The 17,139-nt window shown below is 37.7% G+C and overlaps 1 protein-coding gene across 1 annotated transcript in view; it reads left to right on the top strand.

Annotated features, from left to right (window-relative positions):
• Positions 1–224: 224 nt before the first annotated feature.
• TOMM70 (translocase of outer mitochondrial membrane 70) overlaps positions 225–17,139 on the top strand; it is a 34,888-nt gene continuing 17,973 nt past the window's right edge. Inside the window, exons 1-3 of the mRNA XM_034657290.1 lie at positions 225–769; positions 13,389–13,562; positions 15,789–15,915. Of these exons, the coding sequence (XP_034513181.1) occupies positions 443–769; positions 13,389–13,562; positions 15,789–15,915 (628 nt within the window). The 5' untranslated portion in view covers positions 225–442. The remainder of the gene's footprint in view (positions 770–13,388; positions 13,563–15,788; positions 15,916–17,139) is intronic.

Raw genomic sequence — 17,139 nt, 5'->3', positions numbered from 1 at the left:
CGTAGATCCCATGTATATGCGTCCCTCCTCCGCTTCCCAAGATAAGAGGGCCCTCTGAAGGCGGAGGGAACGACGTTGGCTAGCACCGGAGGCCCAAGACCCTAGAAGCTAGTCTCACAAACAGTAGCAGGGCTAAAGGAAAGAAATAGGGCCACTCAGTTCGCCCCCTCCCGCCCTGTTCCCCCTGACCCGGAAGTATTAACCCCCTCTTCTCCCAACCCCCCCCCCCACGGTTGAGAAGGGAGGAAAAGGACGGCCGGGTTTGGCCCGGCATGCCCTAGGCTTCCGGTGACCTCCGGCCCTTTTCTGTCGTCCGCTCTCGCTGCCTAGCGTGCTCGCTCGCCCACTACCTTCCTTCCCTCCCTCCGGTCTTCCTCCGTACGCTACCTGGTGACTGAGGCGCCCGCGACCAGCAGGGAGGCGGTGGCGGAGGACACTCGTCATGGCCGCCTCTAAACCTGTGGAGGCGGCGGTGGTCGCGGCGGCTGCGCCCAGCTCCGGGAGCGGGGTGGGCGGCGGCGGCGCGACAGCGGGCCCCGGCACTGGGGGCCTACCGCGATGGCAGCTGGCGCTGGCAGTCGGGGCGCCCCTGCTGCTGGGCGCAGGTGCCATGTACCTGTGGAGCCGGCAGAGGCGGCGACGGGAGGCTGGGGGCCGAGGCGACGCCGGCGGTTTAAAGCGCAACAGCGAACGGAAGACCCCAGAGGGCAGGGCCAGTCCGGCCCCGGGCAGCGGACATCCGGAGGGCCCCGATGCTCACCTGGAAATGGTGAGAAGCAGCCTTGGGCAATAGAGGTGGAACCCAGCGGGTGCAGCCTTTCCTTGACTAGCTCTAGTGCAGGTCAGGGGGCTTCCCATCAGACGGAAGCTGCCTGGCAGCACATGGGTTTATTAGGGAAGCACGTTTCTGGCTGCCTTTGTAGGGATTGGAATAGCCGGGGCGGGGGGCACAAGTTAGCGTCCTTCTTTGATAGTTTCCTTTGGTTTCAGACAAATACTTGTCTTTTTTCTCAGTGACACAGCATTTATCTCTGGCGTTTTGGGTACGGGGAACATCTGCAAATGTGAAGATTGTATTTACCTAGTGAAGGAAGCCAAATTCCATTAACGATTAGTACATTGTTGATAGGAATTGCTGTGCTGATTCCCGAGGCCTGAATTTGATCGGTTATAACCTTCTAATAACGAGCCACCACCGTTTTTTTAAGTTTCTTAGGGTAGGGGATAGGTGAATACAGTGACTATTGACAGAGTAAAATGGTGTTGAGTAGCATTTGTTTTTTTTTAATCTGTGGAAATGAATTCTTAAACTTTTTTGGTAGAAGCATCTTAAATTCAATTTTTAATTTTACCTGAAAATTTACATGATCAAGCCTGACATGCGTGATAAAGATTCTTTGATGTTAGGCCAAGCATCAGAGTATCTGCTGAACCGCTTTGCATGGTTTTGTTGAACCGACTGTTAAATCCTTTTGGTATCTGACAGCTGTGGGGAATAAGCCTGGCTGCATTTAACAATACTGGGATGCGGTGGGGTGGAAGATTTTATTTGCCTCTTGGATTGTACAATGGTAGTTGGGAGTAAACCACAGTTCATAGAAACCTTTGGTTGAATAACTCCCAGTCAAATACATTTGCAAGTCATTTCCACGTTATATATTCAGATTAAAGACATGATTTTACTAAGTAGTCAAATTAGCATTAAAGGAAGTTTTGATGTGGGAGTGAACTACCATAATTTAATGCCCACTATATGTCAGGTATTGTGGTAGGCTGTGAGAGAGCCAGAGATAGTCTTTGTAATGGGAGAGTAAAACATTGCCTTTTTTTTTTTTTTTAAATGTAGAAAAGATGCAGTATGATACGCTGGAAGAGACCATGGACTGTGAGAATTAGGAGATGTGCGCTTTGTAGTGGACTCTCCAGCATAGTTACCTCCGGAAGGTCATTTTATCTCTCTGGTCTTAGTGTCATCCCCATATACTATGAGAGGATTACAATATTTTAGATCTCTAATATCTTTTCCAGCCCTAAAAATCTTTGCCTCTGAGTGCTGCTAATGAGAGTGGTAATCGGGAGATTTTTTGAATTCACATTTGCGTTATGTCGTTTTCATATGTCTGAAATTCTCTGGTCAATTCCTATTTCATTTGTTAGTTTCATTTTAACAGACGAATAGTGAATGAATGAGAAACACCTAAAAGCTTTTAGTTCTATAACCACTAAAAATAAAAATAATTTTTATACATGAAACTTTTCAACTTTTTTTTTTTTTTTTTCAGTTTCAAATACTGCCCCACCTTACCCGTTTGGTATTTGAATTTAGTATATACCATTGGTGTGGAATTTAGCAAACTGCCTTTCAGATTTTAAATCTTCTTAAATCCCATTTTTAGTTTTTTAGCATTGTCTGGGTCAACAGTGTGATGATTTTTAAATTTGGGGGTGTTTTGTAGTTTTATCAGAAAAAAATTTTTTTAAGTCGCTACTGTTAAAAATTAGATTTTAAGAATGACTTGTGTAACTTGAACTGCTTTAATGATTTATTATTTTTGACCCAAAATAAAACTGAGCAAAACACACTTAGGGTTGTTCACCTTGTGAAATTTGTGGGCTTATATTCTTGCTTTGAATTACTAAATGATTCTTCAGTAAAGCAACAGTGTCTTTGCCATTCTTCTAAAGGAAATTTGTGTTTTAACTGATGGTGACTAGTAAATACCGAAAGACTGTTTTTCTGTCTTTTATAGTCCTTAAAGTTATTATTAGACTATCTATATATAACTGACCACCAGTTATAATTTGTTTATTATCTGTGGTTGGAGAAATTGCTTTATATTTGAATAGCACCTTTCAATTGGCAACCTTAGTGGGTTTGGTAAATAAGGAAATAATTTGTTTCATCTGAGGAAAAACTGGCAGAATCCTGATGCCCTAACTGTTCTTTGCCCACCTGAGCAATAGCTGTAATTTTTAAGGGAATGAAGGAATGGACAAATATTGTCTGTTCGGGGTTTAGTAAATAAAAATCAGTGGTTTTTGTCTGTTGGCCTATGTTTGCCTTATGTAAAATGAACCAATAAAATTATCCAGCTTGAAATTGTCATGTGCAGCCATTTATCTCTTTTTCTGGGATAAACACTTGAAAGCAAAAACAGAAAATCATATTTCTCTTTAATGGGGATTTTAGGATTTCACTAAAGAAAGGCATCAAATTGCAGTGGATAGCATCTAAGATTGAGGTACTTAAAGTATTAAATCATGTTCCATTTTGGGCCATTGAAAAACCTACCATGATGTGCCATTTTGCTTCAGTAATTTTTTTTTTAACTTGAAGAATTACAGGTTTCCAAAGTTGGAAAGATTCTTTGAAGAGCATCTTATCCATAGGGCTTCTCATTCTCTGGGCCTGAGTTACAGCAAGGGACTACCACACCCACATAGACACCAAGTAATGGTATTCTGCCTACATAGATAGATGTCTTAGACATTTCTTTTTTCAAACTTGGGATTTTTTTTTTTTTGAAATGTGCATCTATTTAAAACTTCATTGAGTATAGTAGCTTTTTATCTGGTAGTTTTTTAATCTAATGACAAAATAGTTATTCTGGTATTCAAGTTTTTTTAGTGTTACACAGGAGTTATCCCACATGGAATGGTTAGGAACCACTAATCTAAGCACTCTAGAATGGGAAGGGAGAAATGTACTTAAACATTTTAATTAGGGGGTCACAGACTGAGTAACCTGTTTTCAGTCATTTTTGAAGTAAAGTAATTCTCTCCCCTTAAATAAGCTTCTAGTCGTATTTTAAAAATCAGGGCCACCAATGACATTCCTATATAACTAAGTCTAGTGAACACCTTTCAGTCTTTATCTCACTCGATCTTTATCTCACTCACATTGTCTGCTCTTAATTTCATAACTTTTCCTGTGGCTTCTGACATACAATATTCTGATTTTCTTTGCTTTTTAAAAATTTCTTGATACCTCCCTTGCTGATTGTTCTCGGTCTCCTTTCCAGGCTCTTTCCTCTGCCTCTTCCTTTTGGTGATCTTCATGGTTCTATCATAAGCATTCTTATCTTTCACACCTTCACTCAATGCTTGTTTGCTCTACAGGAGCTTTTTTTATCTCATATACTGATAGCTCCCTAATTTCTTGCCTATAGCCTAGACCTCTCAAGAGGCCCAAATTTAAGGGGATTTTTCACTTCATTACTTCACAGATACTCACATCCAGACTCCTGTTTTTCCTGAGAGTACTCCTTATCAGTGTGCCTCATCTAACTAGTTTCCCAAGCCAGAGACTTGGATATCATCTTAACTTTCTGCTCCTTGCGTGTTTTCCACATCCAATCCAGGAAAACACCTAGAAAATTCTCAAGTCTGACTACTACATTCGCATTGCCGTTATTTCTCAACTAAATACCTGCTTCTCTCACTTGTCTTCCTCTAATCCATTTTGTCACTGCCAGAATAAATCCTGACAGCCGCTCGCTTAAAATCATTAAGTCGTGTTCTGTTCGTTCCCCACAACATAAAATTCAAACTCACTGTCATGTAAGACACTCCATGATCTTGATCCTGCTTGCTTCTTCAACTTTATATCTTGACACTTCCTCATGTTTTTCGTCTTTGAATATTCTGTGCCCAGTACCCCTACCTTCTCATCCTTCAAATCACAACATGTAAGTATTTTAACCTTTTCTGAAACCCTTTCTTTACCTGGGCATACCACTATGTGATTACGTAACACTGAACTTTTCCCTTCCACTTACCACATGGTACTAGAGTTGCTTATTCGTGTCTTTCCTACTATAACTGGAATATGTGAAGGCTAGGACTGGCTCTGTCTTACTCTTGTATTCTCAGAACCCAATACAATGCTTGGTACAAAGCAGAGGTTGAGTAAATGTACCAATGAAGCTTCATTCTTTGTAAGTATGTGTGTTTGTGTGTATATATATATGTATACACATGTATGTGTATATATATATAGTATATATATAACTCCACAAGTTTAGTATTTATTCAGAATTCCAGCTTATTATTCAGAATTCCAGCTTATTTTTATTCTACCAATTTTAGAAGTTGGCCTTAAATCTTATTTAGGCATTCTTTTTATAAATCACTTGATTTTGTATGAACTACAACTGTAATCCTGCGGAAGCTGCGTTCTTACAAGTGGGTTCTTAGGTAGAGTGCTCTATACTATGATTTAGTAGGTGGGATTTGTAGAATTTTAAAATATAATATGGGAAAGGACTTTATTATTATCTCAGTATTTTCTTGTTATCCTAGCTTTTATTCATATAAAAGTAACAGTTGGTCGATAAAGTATTTTAAAAGATTGTTTCACATGCTGTCAGTTTTCCCCAGTTGATTGCTACTTTTAAACTGGAATTCAAATTTTAAAATACGCTTTTGGAATTTGGTAAATATAAGGGAATGAAACCGTTGAAAAGAAATACTATCAAACCACCTCGTTTATATTTTAACTTGATATAAATGTGTAATTATGGTGATAGCCATTTTATTTTCTTATACATAGATTCCAGTTCATTTCCTTTCACAGTGACTGTATGTGATCATCAGAATAATATTTTATAAACACTTGCTAAAAATTTACAGTGAGTTCTTATTGCCAAATAAGAAATCATTGAAAGCTTTCTGTAATGTAGTCAATGTTACCATTACAGGACTTGTTTTGAAGGACTCTTTTTGGTCCCCCGAATTTCTTATGTGTGTATGTGTGCAAATAACTCTGTTGGGGTTGTTTTTCCTTCTTGGAGTATTTTCCCAACTCTCCTTTGTCAGTCATTTTTGGTTCCAGAGCAATTCCTGTGAGTAACCTTCATTGACTGTCAAACCTTGATTTTTTTTTTTAAACTTTGTATTCCACTCAGTTTACTGTTATTATACTTTAATATCTGTCACTTTGGTCTTTAAATGTTAATTGTTCTCCGGAGTAGATACCTCTCTCCAAAAGGTGTGGGGCAGATTCCTAGGTTTTGCGTCTTGTTTGACAAGTTCTAGCACAGTGTTGTTGAAGAGAAGAGACATACATATTTACTTTTCTCATTGTTTCGTTTTAGATTTATTACCTGAATTATTTGTTTTTAATTCTTTTATCTTAGATAGTTTTGGATGTATGTGTGTATATATATATGCAGTTGCTACTTTGGGCCTAATAATTTTCTGGTTATTACACAATATACTAATCACCTAATGTACATTTTCCTGATGTGAATTGAGGTTTCAATTTTTTTTAATCAGTAGTAGTTCTGCAGAGAAGCTGCCAGTCTACTTGTCTGTTTCTTACACTGCCCCTAGTATTCCTTCAGGATAAAGACTATGCTGTTGGTTGTTGTACAGTGGAGCTATGTCAAATGTGCTTTTAACTAAAATGAATTCAGTTATAATTGCTTGGCATAAAGAAAAATATCTAATTGTGCTGATGATTCTTGTCTTTTCATATAAAGACCTTTTGCCCTAGAGTCAGTACTGAGCAAGATAGGATATCTGAATCTCTTTGTTTTAGTTCCAGAATGTGAATCTGGGTGTGATTCTAACGATATTCTTCATAAAATGTGGATGACATCCATGCAGCACAGTAGTTTAGGCAACCTGGAGTCAGATTGCTTGAATTTGAATCCTGCCTTAGGCAAATTAGTTTCTCTGGCCTTCAGTTGCTTTATATGTAAAATGAGGATAGTAATAGCACCTACCGTGCATCCCCACTGGAGTACCTGGAGTACTCTCTTTGAGATTCTTCAGAAGTAATTTTGACAAGTTGATTTTTTCTTAATGCATTAACTTCAGGATTCCCTGTAAGATTTGGCGCCAAATATTTGTTGAATTCATTTAGCAGAATCACATCAAGTCATGGAGTTGACTCTGCTGGACAGTTATTATGAAGAGATGAAACTTAAAGTGTGGATGGAAAACTAAGTTTTCTAGTAGACCATTTTAAATCATACTTTATGTGACATACTAGGCAGATGTAAATATCTTTTTCACAATTCATCTGTATTCTGACCGTATTCACAGAGTTTGAATTTATGCCCATGTTTGAAAATTTAGTATATGGCTGAAGTAAAGTGATGGAAGTTTATAGTCTTGTATGTAGGTAATAGTAGTGGGAAGTTATTGGAGGGTTTTGAGCAGGGAATGACATGATACAATTTACTTGTTAAAAAAAATTTTCAGGTCAATTAGAAAATAATTTGTTGTAATAAATGCAGAAAGATGCATTTTTCCAGAATTTTAGTGTAAAATATTATGGAATGTTCAGAACTGTCCATGGGGTGCCTGGGTGGCACAGCGGTTAAGCGTCTGCCTTCGGCTCAGGGCGTGATCCCGGAGTTATGGGATCGAGCCCCACATCAGGCTCCTCCACTATGAGCCTGCTTCTTCCTCTCCCATTCCCCTTGCTTGTGTTCCCTCTCTCGGGCTGTCTCTATCTCTGTCAAATAAATAAATAAAATCTTTAAAAAAAAAAAAAAAGACTGTCCAAACCAAAAGTGATTTCCAATAAGATAAATGGCTTTATAGTCTTTTAAATCTCCCTAGTAGCTTTTAGATATGCAAATAGACCATATGAAAGATACTAGCATTTCGAGATGTTCCCATTATGTTTTAGATCTGTATATCTTCATTTCTCATTTATAAAATGTGCTTTCAAAATTGTCTTTGGGCTTATTTTCTAACTTTAATCTTTAATTCTGAAAGTTATAACTCGGGAATGTAGACTGGCGGCAGCAGGTGGGGAGTGACTGAATAGTAGTACAAAGGATTCCTGTAGGATGGAATGAAAATCCCTCATAAAGAATTGTTAGTTGTGTGTTTTCTATATAAACTTTTTTGTCCAGTGCATATATTTTCATTTCTGCCTGGTTTTTGCCTCAAAGCTTATGAAAATAGGGTTTAGTTCCTGACACAGGAGAAGGCTGGGACTGTGTTAACCAGCTTTTTGCCCTAAATTTGATCAGTAGGCCAAAATAATTAGTTTTTCTGTACTGTCCCTGTTGTAATTCCATTATTTCTCTCCATTTTTATTAATGAATGGAAATAGTTGGACAGAAAGTAATTGGGCAGGCAGTGAGCTTAGGGTGGTAGGTTTATTAGCCAAGATTATGCTCTATGAAAATGTAGTTTGGTTGCTTTCTGGAGTGGCAGTGGAGGAGCAGTGGAGGAAAATTTGCAACTTGGTGATTTGCCTATGTAATTTGATCCTTTTCCATAGTATCATTCTGACCATTGTGGGTGTTGGGTTGTGTTTCTGTTTTTGTGGGCTTTTGTTGTTTGGGGGGGTGTTGTGTGTGTGTTTTATTTTTTTTAACAGTATAATAAGGAAAGGAAATTAATCAGACTCTGATTTTGGCCTTAGGAATTACAGAATTTTGTTTTTATTTTATTTTTAAGTAATCTCTATACCCACTATGGGGCTCGAACTCAGAACCCCGACATCAAGAGTCACATGCTGTACTGACTGAGCCAGCCAAGAATCTTGGAGTAAAAGAATTTTTAATAATTTTAAAGGGAGCTGTTATAAAACTTTCCTAAAAGTGGAGGAAAATAGCTAATTGAAAGATTCACTTGATTGGTTTTAAGTTGATTTAGACTTTGCTGAATAAAAGTAGGAAGTGTCTATCCTAAGTAGAAGAAGGAAGCCTTGTGTACTCATTTCTCTGTTCTTTTAACTTATCAGCCCTTGCTATGACTGCTTTTTCTGGTATTCTGCATGATATTATTTAGTCTTATACTTCTAGTAGACAGGAAAGAGTTCACTGCTATTTCTGCTAATGAAACAAGGTCATTATTCTGTCCAGAAAATGTATTTTATCTAATCTGCTAATCTTTCTTAAAAATACTAAATAAATCTTCAGTAGGTCTGTAGTCAAATATACTTCTCACATGCTTTTAATATGCCACATTATTTTCTACATAAACAGTCCCTAGTGTTTAAGGGTGTGTATTAGCCATGTTCTAAATGACTTAGAAACATGGTAAACTTTTTGCCAGAAATTGGAAGAATGTTTTTCTTGGTATATAATGTCGAAAGGAACTGAGTTTCATTATTTTCAAGTTTTATTAGGCACATAAAGATTTGTGATTATGATGTGTTCTTGGCAGATTGTGCCTTTTATCAGTATAACTGTCCTTCTGTGTTCCATCTGAGGCTTTTTAATGGTTATTTGTCTGATACTGCCTTCTTTTTCTTAGTATATGCCTTCTGTAACTTTTTTTTACATTCTTTTTGACCTGTCACTTTGTTTTAGGTCATGCCTAATAGGCAGCATAGTTTTTTAATATGGAGATTTAACCTTTTCACATTTATTGTGATTCTTAACATGTTTAATCCTGCTATATGTAAGCTGCTTTTTTGTTTCCTTATCCTCTCCTTCCTGCTTGTATTGATCATTTGCCCCTCTTTGGGGTTTATTTTTAGTGGTAAGGAAGTTGTACCACTTATATTTCTGTTCTTGTGTTCAACCTTAAAAGCTAGTTTGACGAGGTATAAGATTGTAAATTCAAGATAATCTTTCTTCAGAACTTTAAGTTGTTACTTCATTGTTTTTTTTTAGTACCTCATGTTTGTGACATTCTAACCAGTTTGGTTCTTTTTCCTTTGTGGACATCCTATTTTTTCAACCTAAAAACTTTCAGGATTTTTGTTGGGAGATTTCACTGTGATGTGTCTGAAAATGTGTCATTTCAGCTCCAGGAATTTTTCTAATATTTCCTTAAACACACCTTTCTATGCCTCTCTTTCAAACTCCAGATAGATAGATGTTGGAACATCTGGATTTATACTCCATGTTGTTTAACTTTTCCTCCAAACTTTTCACCTCCCGATCCTCTGTTTTCACTGCATTCTGGCAGATATCCTTGGCTCTACCTTCTACTTGTTAATTTGTTTCTCAGTTATGCCCGTTCTAATATGCAGTTCCAGACCATCTATTGAGTTGACTGTAATAATCCTTTTTAATTTTCACGACATCTAATTGGTGCTCTGTAAAAGCAGCCTCTTTTTTTAATTTTTAGAGGGAGAGGGAGAAAGAGAATCTTAAGCAGGCTCCACACCCAGCACAGAGCCTGACACATGGCTCCGTCTCACTACCCTGAGATCATGACCTGAGCTGAAATCAAGAGTCCGACACTTAACTGACTGAGCCACCCATGCACCCCAAAAGCAGCCTGTTTTTTAAATGACTATGATAGCCTCTTACTCCTCTGATGTTCAAGTTTCTGTTTGCTTGGTTTATCCTGCTTTTCTCAAATACTAGTTTCTATTTGAGCTGGGTGCCTCTCTCTAAGGTTAGCAGTACTTGGCAGTGTGGTCCCTTAGAAGGCTGTCCAGGTATGCCTGTCACTTGTCTTTTGGGTATAGAGGATCCTCGCTCCTTGTGGATGACAGAGCCCTACTCCAGTCTGACTTTGTTTCTCTCAGTGGAGTGGGAGGACTGTTGAAGTTGCTTCAAATGCAGTTTTCCAGCAATCAACTTGATAGTTGCCCTCCTGTAGTCCATGGCCACATAAGAGATTCCTGGTTGTCTATTATGGATGTTTTGTGCCAAGGATTTTCACTGTCAGAGTTTTTGGAAGATGATAAGGCTTTTGACAAATGGAAGATTTTATATTCATTTTTTATTTATTGTTTATTTGGTTCTTTTCATCCTCCTACATCCTGGTTTTAAACTATATTCCTTATTGACACCAGCTGGCTTAAACTAAGTATTTAATATTCTGAACTTAGGAGGTGCCTGGCTGGCTCAGTCAGTAGAGCATGTGGCTCTTAATCTCAGGAGTCATGAGTTCAAGCCCCATGTTGGGTGTGGAGCCTACTTAAAAAAAATATATTAATGTATCTGAACTTAGATAAATGCAGTTTCTAACATCTTTGCACACTATACTTTTAAAAAATAACTATAGTGTACTCAGGCTAAAGGGGAAGGGGAATGAAAGGTAAATGTGGGGGAAGCAGCAAAGAAAAATGAAGCAAGAGTAAGGGAAAAAAGAGCAGATACAAAAAAGGGTTGCTATTTCATTTTTTCTTTGTGAGTGAGATGCCCTGGGCCCTAAGCAACTTGGCTTTCACAATTAAGTTATTTATAAGGGCAGCTACTTTTGCTTTTGCTTTGTCAGTGCTTACTTGTTGAAGACCTAAAGATTCATTCTTTCATAGTCACATATTTGTTAAAGTTGGATGGTGCTGACAAACAATAAAGTTTTGAGTAAAGACGTGCCACAAAGCTCTTGGATTTAGTAGTTAGAACCTGGATAGCTGGAATTGTCTCCAGAATGCTTACCAAATGTTGACTGAGGTATTCACAGCTATCCTCAGTGGGTGGTAACTACCAACTCTTCTGTATTTTACACATGAAGTATGTAAGTTGGGTCCCCCAGGAAAATTCTGAGACAAAGATGGGAGTACAAAAAATTTATTGATGAACAAACAACAGATTTGGGGTAACAATTATAATGAAGATGGCAAAGTGTTTCTAGTATCTGTTCTACACTGTTGTCAAACAGCCCAAAAGAAAAATAGCAACACACATGAATAAATGGTTTTCAGAATAAGAAAGCCACATGGTCAATAAACATGAAAAGATTTTCAGATTTATTAATAATGAGTAAAAGGAAAATCAAAATAATATTGGAATATTACTTTATATCATGGTTTTTCAGTGAACTTTGGCACTGTTGACATTTTGGATCTGATAATTCTTTGTGCTGGGGGGCTGTGCTATGCATTGCAGAATGTTTACCAGCATCCCTGGTACCCACGAGGTAACGATAGCCGCTAATCACCCCTGCCTCCTGCGGCTTTGGTTGTGACAATCAGAAATGTCTCCAGACATTGTGAAATGCATCCTAACCAGTAAAATCACTCCTGATTGAGAACCCATTAGACTGGCAAAAATTAGCTGTCACAACTCTTGCTGGCAGGAATGACAGGAAAGTGGATCTTTCCATTTAAAGTACTACAGCAATTTTTTTGAAATTAAAAATACATAAACCTTGTGGAATTTAAGAATACAGATGAACAAATGGGAAGGGGAAAAAGAAAAAAAGGAGAGGGAAACAAGCCATAAGACACTCTTAACAATAGAGAACAAACTGAGGGTTGATGGAGGGATGTTGGGGGGATGATGGGCTAAATGGGTGATGAGTATTAAGAAAGGCACTTGTAATTGGTGAATCACAGAATTCTACTCCAAAAAGTAATTGCACTGTATGTTAACTACCTAAAATTTTAAATAAAATAAAAACTTGTAATATGAAAAAAATAAGTAACCTTTGGCTTAACAATCCTACTACTGAGACTTTATCCCATGAAGATATTTATATGAAGTGATTTACACTGTGAACAGCCACTCTGCCTCCCCATTTTTCTTCTTTCAGTTTTTCACTGTTTATTTTCATTTATTTATTATTTTTTTATTTTGTTAGTCACCATACAGTACTTCATTAGGTTTTGATGTAGTGTTCCATGATTCATTGCTTGCGTATAACACCTAGTGTTCATTGCAGTACGTGCCCTCCTTAATACCCATCACCGGGCTAACCCATCCCTCAGCGTCCTCCCCTCTGAAACCCTCAGATTATTTCCCAGAGTCCATAGTCTCTCATGGTTCATCTCCCCCTCAATTCCCGCCCCCCTTCAGTTTTCCCTTCCTTCCCCTAATGTCCTCCGTGCTAGTCCTTATGTTCCACATATGAGTGAAACCATGTGATAATTGTCTTTCTCTGCTTGATTTATTTCACTGAGCATAATCCCCTCCTGTTCCATCCATGTCGATGCAAATGGTGGGTATTCATCCTTTCTGATGGCTGAGAAATATTCCATTGTATATATGGACCACATCTTCTCTATCCATTCATCTGTTGAAGGGCATCTCGGCTCCTTCCACGAGTTTGGCTATTGTGGACATTGCTGCTATGAGCATTGGGGTGCATGTGCCCCTTCTTTTCACTACATCTGTATCTTTGGGGTAAATACCCAGTAGTGCAGTTGCTGGGTCATAGGGTAGCTCTATTTTTAACTTCTTGAGGAACCTCCACACTGTTTTCCGAAGTGGCTGCACCAGCTTGCATTCCTACCACCAGTGTAAGAGGGTTCCCCTTTCTCTACATCCTCTCCAACATTTGTTGTTTCCTGACTTGTTAATTTTAGCCATTCTAACTGGTGTAAGGTGGTATCTCAGTGTGGTTTTGATTTGAATTTCCCTGATGGCTAATGATGTTGAACATTTTTTCATGTGTCTGTTAGCCATTTTTATGTCTTCTTTGGAGAAGTGTCTGTTCATGTAGTTTATCACTGTTTGATCACTGATCTGAATCTATTCCTGAGTATTGGTAAGTGTTATTTGCTCTCATTTTAGAACTCTCTTGATAGAGCCCAAGCAGCCAAGAACAAAGGCAACAAATATTTTAAAGCAGGAAAATATGAACAAGCTATTCAGTGCTATACTGAGGCGATCAGTTTGTGCCCTATAGAGAAGAACGCTGACCTTTCCACGTTTTATCAAAACAGAGCTGCTGCCTTTGAACAGTTGGTATGTATCTTAGGTGTTTTTTTTCTTCATTTTGTTTTATTTGTATAGTGTTTCAGTTAATACTACCCAAATCTAATCAATTCTCTGAACATTTACAATTGTTTTGAAATTACAGGGTTTTTGTTTTCATATCCTTTAATTACGTAACTTTTTTAAGAACAGATTTTAGTTTTGGTGGTTACAAATATAACCCAAAGTTATATTTATTTCAGATTTTATAAAATTAGATAATACAGGAAGCTACAGTTTCTGGTGACCCCATCCTTCTCAACAGTTTGAGGCTATTATTTCAACTTTTTGTCTCCATATGTGGGATTGGGGGGAGACCACATATTGTTGTAACATATTCTTTCAGTTGCCACTATATCGTGTGCAGTTTTTCTTAGCACATGAAGATTTGTCATTCTTTCTGAAATGCTGTATATAGTAGCTGTTGTATAATTGCATACTGGGAACATCTTCTTATTGATGAACATTTGGATTGTTTCCTATTTTACCTATTGCATTCAGTGTTTGAGTAAATATTTTTGTAAGTATTTTTTTGTATACTTTTGGGAGGATAAAATTCAAGAATAAAATTCTAGAAATGGAAATATAAAGAAATAGCATCAATACCTACTCTCAACAGTAATAATATGAACATGCTTGTTTTCTGTCATTGTCACTGACTTATATCATCAGTCTTAATAATGTTTGCCATTCTGGTAGGAGAAAAATGGTGTCTCTCATTGTTTTAATTTACACTTTTTAAGATGTTACTAAAGTTGACCATCCTTTTCTGTTGTTATTGGGCAATTGTATTCTCCCCATTTATTGTTCAACCAAATTTTATGGACTGTCTCCTATATGGAAGGTTACTGTGGTACGAGTTGGGTTTATAAAAGCAAACAGTTATGCATAGAGCTCAAGGACAGCTAAACAACAAACTACTAAATGACATTTTCATAAATGCTTTAAAGAATTAACCTGATCTGTAATAGAGGAATGACTGGAGATGGGGTTGGTACACAAAACAGAGAAGACAGTGTTACAAATAGAGGAAACTGTATGTGTAATTGCTCTGAGGCAGGAAAGAGTTTGGTGTGATTAAAGAATCATAAAGGATCCTAGAGTATAGAGATACGCAACTGGAGAAGTAGTAGAGGGCAGATGAGACAAAGCCTTGCATAGGTAGGGAGATTGGATTTGATTCTGGGTCTAGTGGAAAATATTTAAGGATATTAAGTAGAGCAGGAACATCCTCTAAAATTGCTTTCAGTGTTCTGTCAAGAATATAGGGAGGCAAGCATGGAGACAAGGAGACCACATAAGGATGCTGTTGTAGTAGTCCAGGTGAAACATGAAAGAAAGCTGAGAACAACAACTTGCTGTTGTATTGGATGTGATGGGTAAAGAAAAGCAGGAATGTTAATAACGATAGAATGGGGAAGGAGTGAGACAGCTAAGTGGAAGTTGAATTAAGAAATGTCTCTATTTTAAGGAGAGTGGTTTGGGCTAAAGATTCAAATCCGAGAGCTGCCTAATTTTAGATTTTATGTAATGCCAGGACAATGGCTGTAATCACATAGGGAGAGAAGAGATGAGGCCGTGAGGGTTCCACTTGTAGAACTCAGGTGGAGGGGGGAGAATTTAGCAAAGGAAATTAAGAAGGAGCACACATTGAGGTAGGCAGAAGTCAAGTAGAGTGGCTGTTCTTTGGAGGTTTGGCAATAAAGAGCTAAGAAATGGGGTAGTAGCTGCAGGGAATTTTTGAAAGATGGAAAATACTAGAGTGAGTGTTTTTATGCTCATGGGAATGCTTCAGTAGAGATGTAGTTTGATGCAGAGGAGAAATAGTTAACAGAGTGAAGTCCTTGAAGTGGGGACAGTGTGGATCCAGATCACAAGTGGAGGGGTAGCCTCTGATGAAGAGGGGCACTTCCTCACTTTTAACAGCAGGGAAGGAGATGATATGAGCACAGAGATGCAGGTAGGTTTATAGATTTGGTGGTAGAAAGATGGCCTAAGTAGGTCTTTTGCCTGTTCTTGAAAGTCAGGTTGCTTTTCTTATTGCAGGTATTTATATGAGCTGTTATAATATATTGTGGATATTAACACTTTTTATGTATTGGGAATATTTGTGTGTGTTGTGGGACTCTTAATACTCAGCCTGTTAAGTTTCCAAAACTGATTTCTCTTTAACAGTGCTTCCTTTAGTGTGACTTTTTTTAATACTTTTAATTACAGCAAAAATGGAAAGAGGTGGCACAAGATTGTACAAAGGCTGTTGAACTTAATCCCAAATATGTGAAAGCTCTCTTTAGACGTGCAAAAGCCCACGAGAAGCTAGACAATAAGAAGGAATGTTTAGAAGGTGAGGGTATTTTTGTGTTTACATATGAAAATTACTAAAGGCTTTGTAGTCATTGGTAAATTTATATGAAACTCAGCTTGTGAGTAGAGAAATCATTTGTATTTAAAAGTTAGTTTCTTCCCCAACTGAGAGTTTGTTTTCTAGTTTAAATTGAGATTGTTGACACTGGAGTATTGTCTCTGTTCTCAGTTATGGAATTACATTAGTATTAACATTTGAAGTTTACATCCCATACATTTTTAACTTGGCAATTAATGACCCTCAGTGTAATTCCATAAATAAGAAATCAGAAAATAGGTTTTAGTCAGTGATAGTGTTGCTAAGATTCTGCATATTTTCAGTGATTATCCTATATAAATATGAAATAATTTTGAGATGAATCATTAACATTTGGTTTTTGCTCTGGTATTTTCAAACATGATTTTATACCCTATTGGAAATTATGTAGCTGGTACAAAGCATCAAGTGAATTTGCCATTCTCAGTAAATACTATAAATATTCTGCGGCCTCTAATTGGCCATATTTGCTTCCAGAACTTCAATTAGAATATATAGGCCACTGGCTTTTAAAGTACATTTTTGTAGATGACATGGAGCGAAACCAAAGTGTGATTTCTACAGGCTGAATCTGCTTTAAAAGCATCAATAACCAGATTTTGCCATAATTTTCTTAAATAACATTATTTAAAAGGAAAAAAGCCATTTTATTTTTAAGGTCTGGATTTCCAAGTGAGGGTGGTTTAGAGAACGTTTTAGAAAAATTTGAGGGTTTGTGTTGTCGTATACTTTGCTGGTGGGTGGAAGGACAGTTGGTTTGGAAAAGAGAATTCTGAGTTTTCAGCCAGCCCTCTAAGTTACTAATAGTTAATAATTGGTAGAAAGGAGGATAAGTGGATTTTAGATAGGAGGAATGGGATGGGAAAAAGACATTGACATTGGTTTTAGCCAGGTTATCAGGGGAACATACAGCAGATGGACTTGTTTGAGGATTTGAAATTTTGAGAAACTGAATTCAGAAAGAGTGGAAACAGCCAGTGTTGGAGTGTTCTGAAAGGTTGAGAGTTTAAGGAACCACTGATCTTTTAAATTTGAAACTACTTTATCTTGAGCTGTGGCATAACCAGATGAAAATGGTATTTTGCAGCAGATTTAATTGAGAACTCTGTGGCCAGATGGCTTTGGACACAAGGAATAACTCTGAGGCCTATAAAAAGAATCAGCCAT

This window comes from Ailuropoda melanoleuca, chromosome 1, assembly GCF_002007445.2.
Source record: "Ailuropoda melanoleuca isolate Jingjing chromosome 1, ASM200744v2, whole genome shotgun sequence".
NCBI lineage: Eukaryota > Metazoa > Chordata > Mammalia > Carnivora > Ursidae > Ailuropoda > Ailuropoda melanoleuca.
The sequence above is the reverse complement of the archived record's forward strand: the minus strand, read 5'-3'. Positions and strand labels throughout refer to the sequence as shown.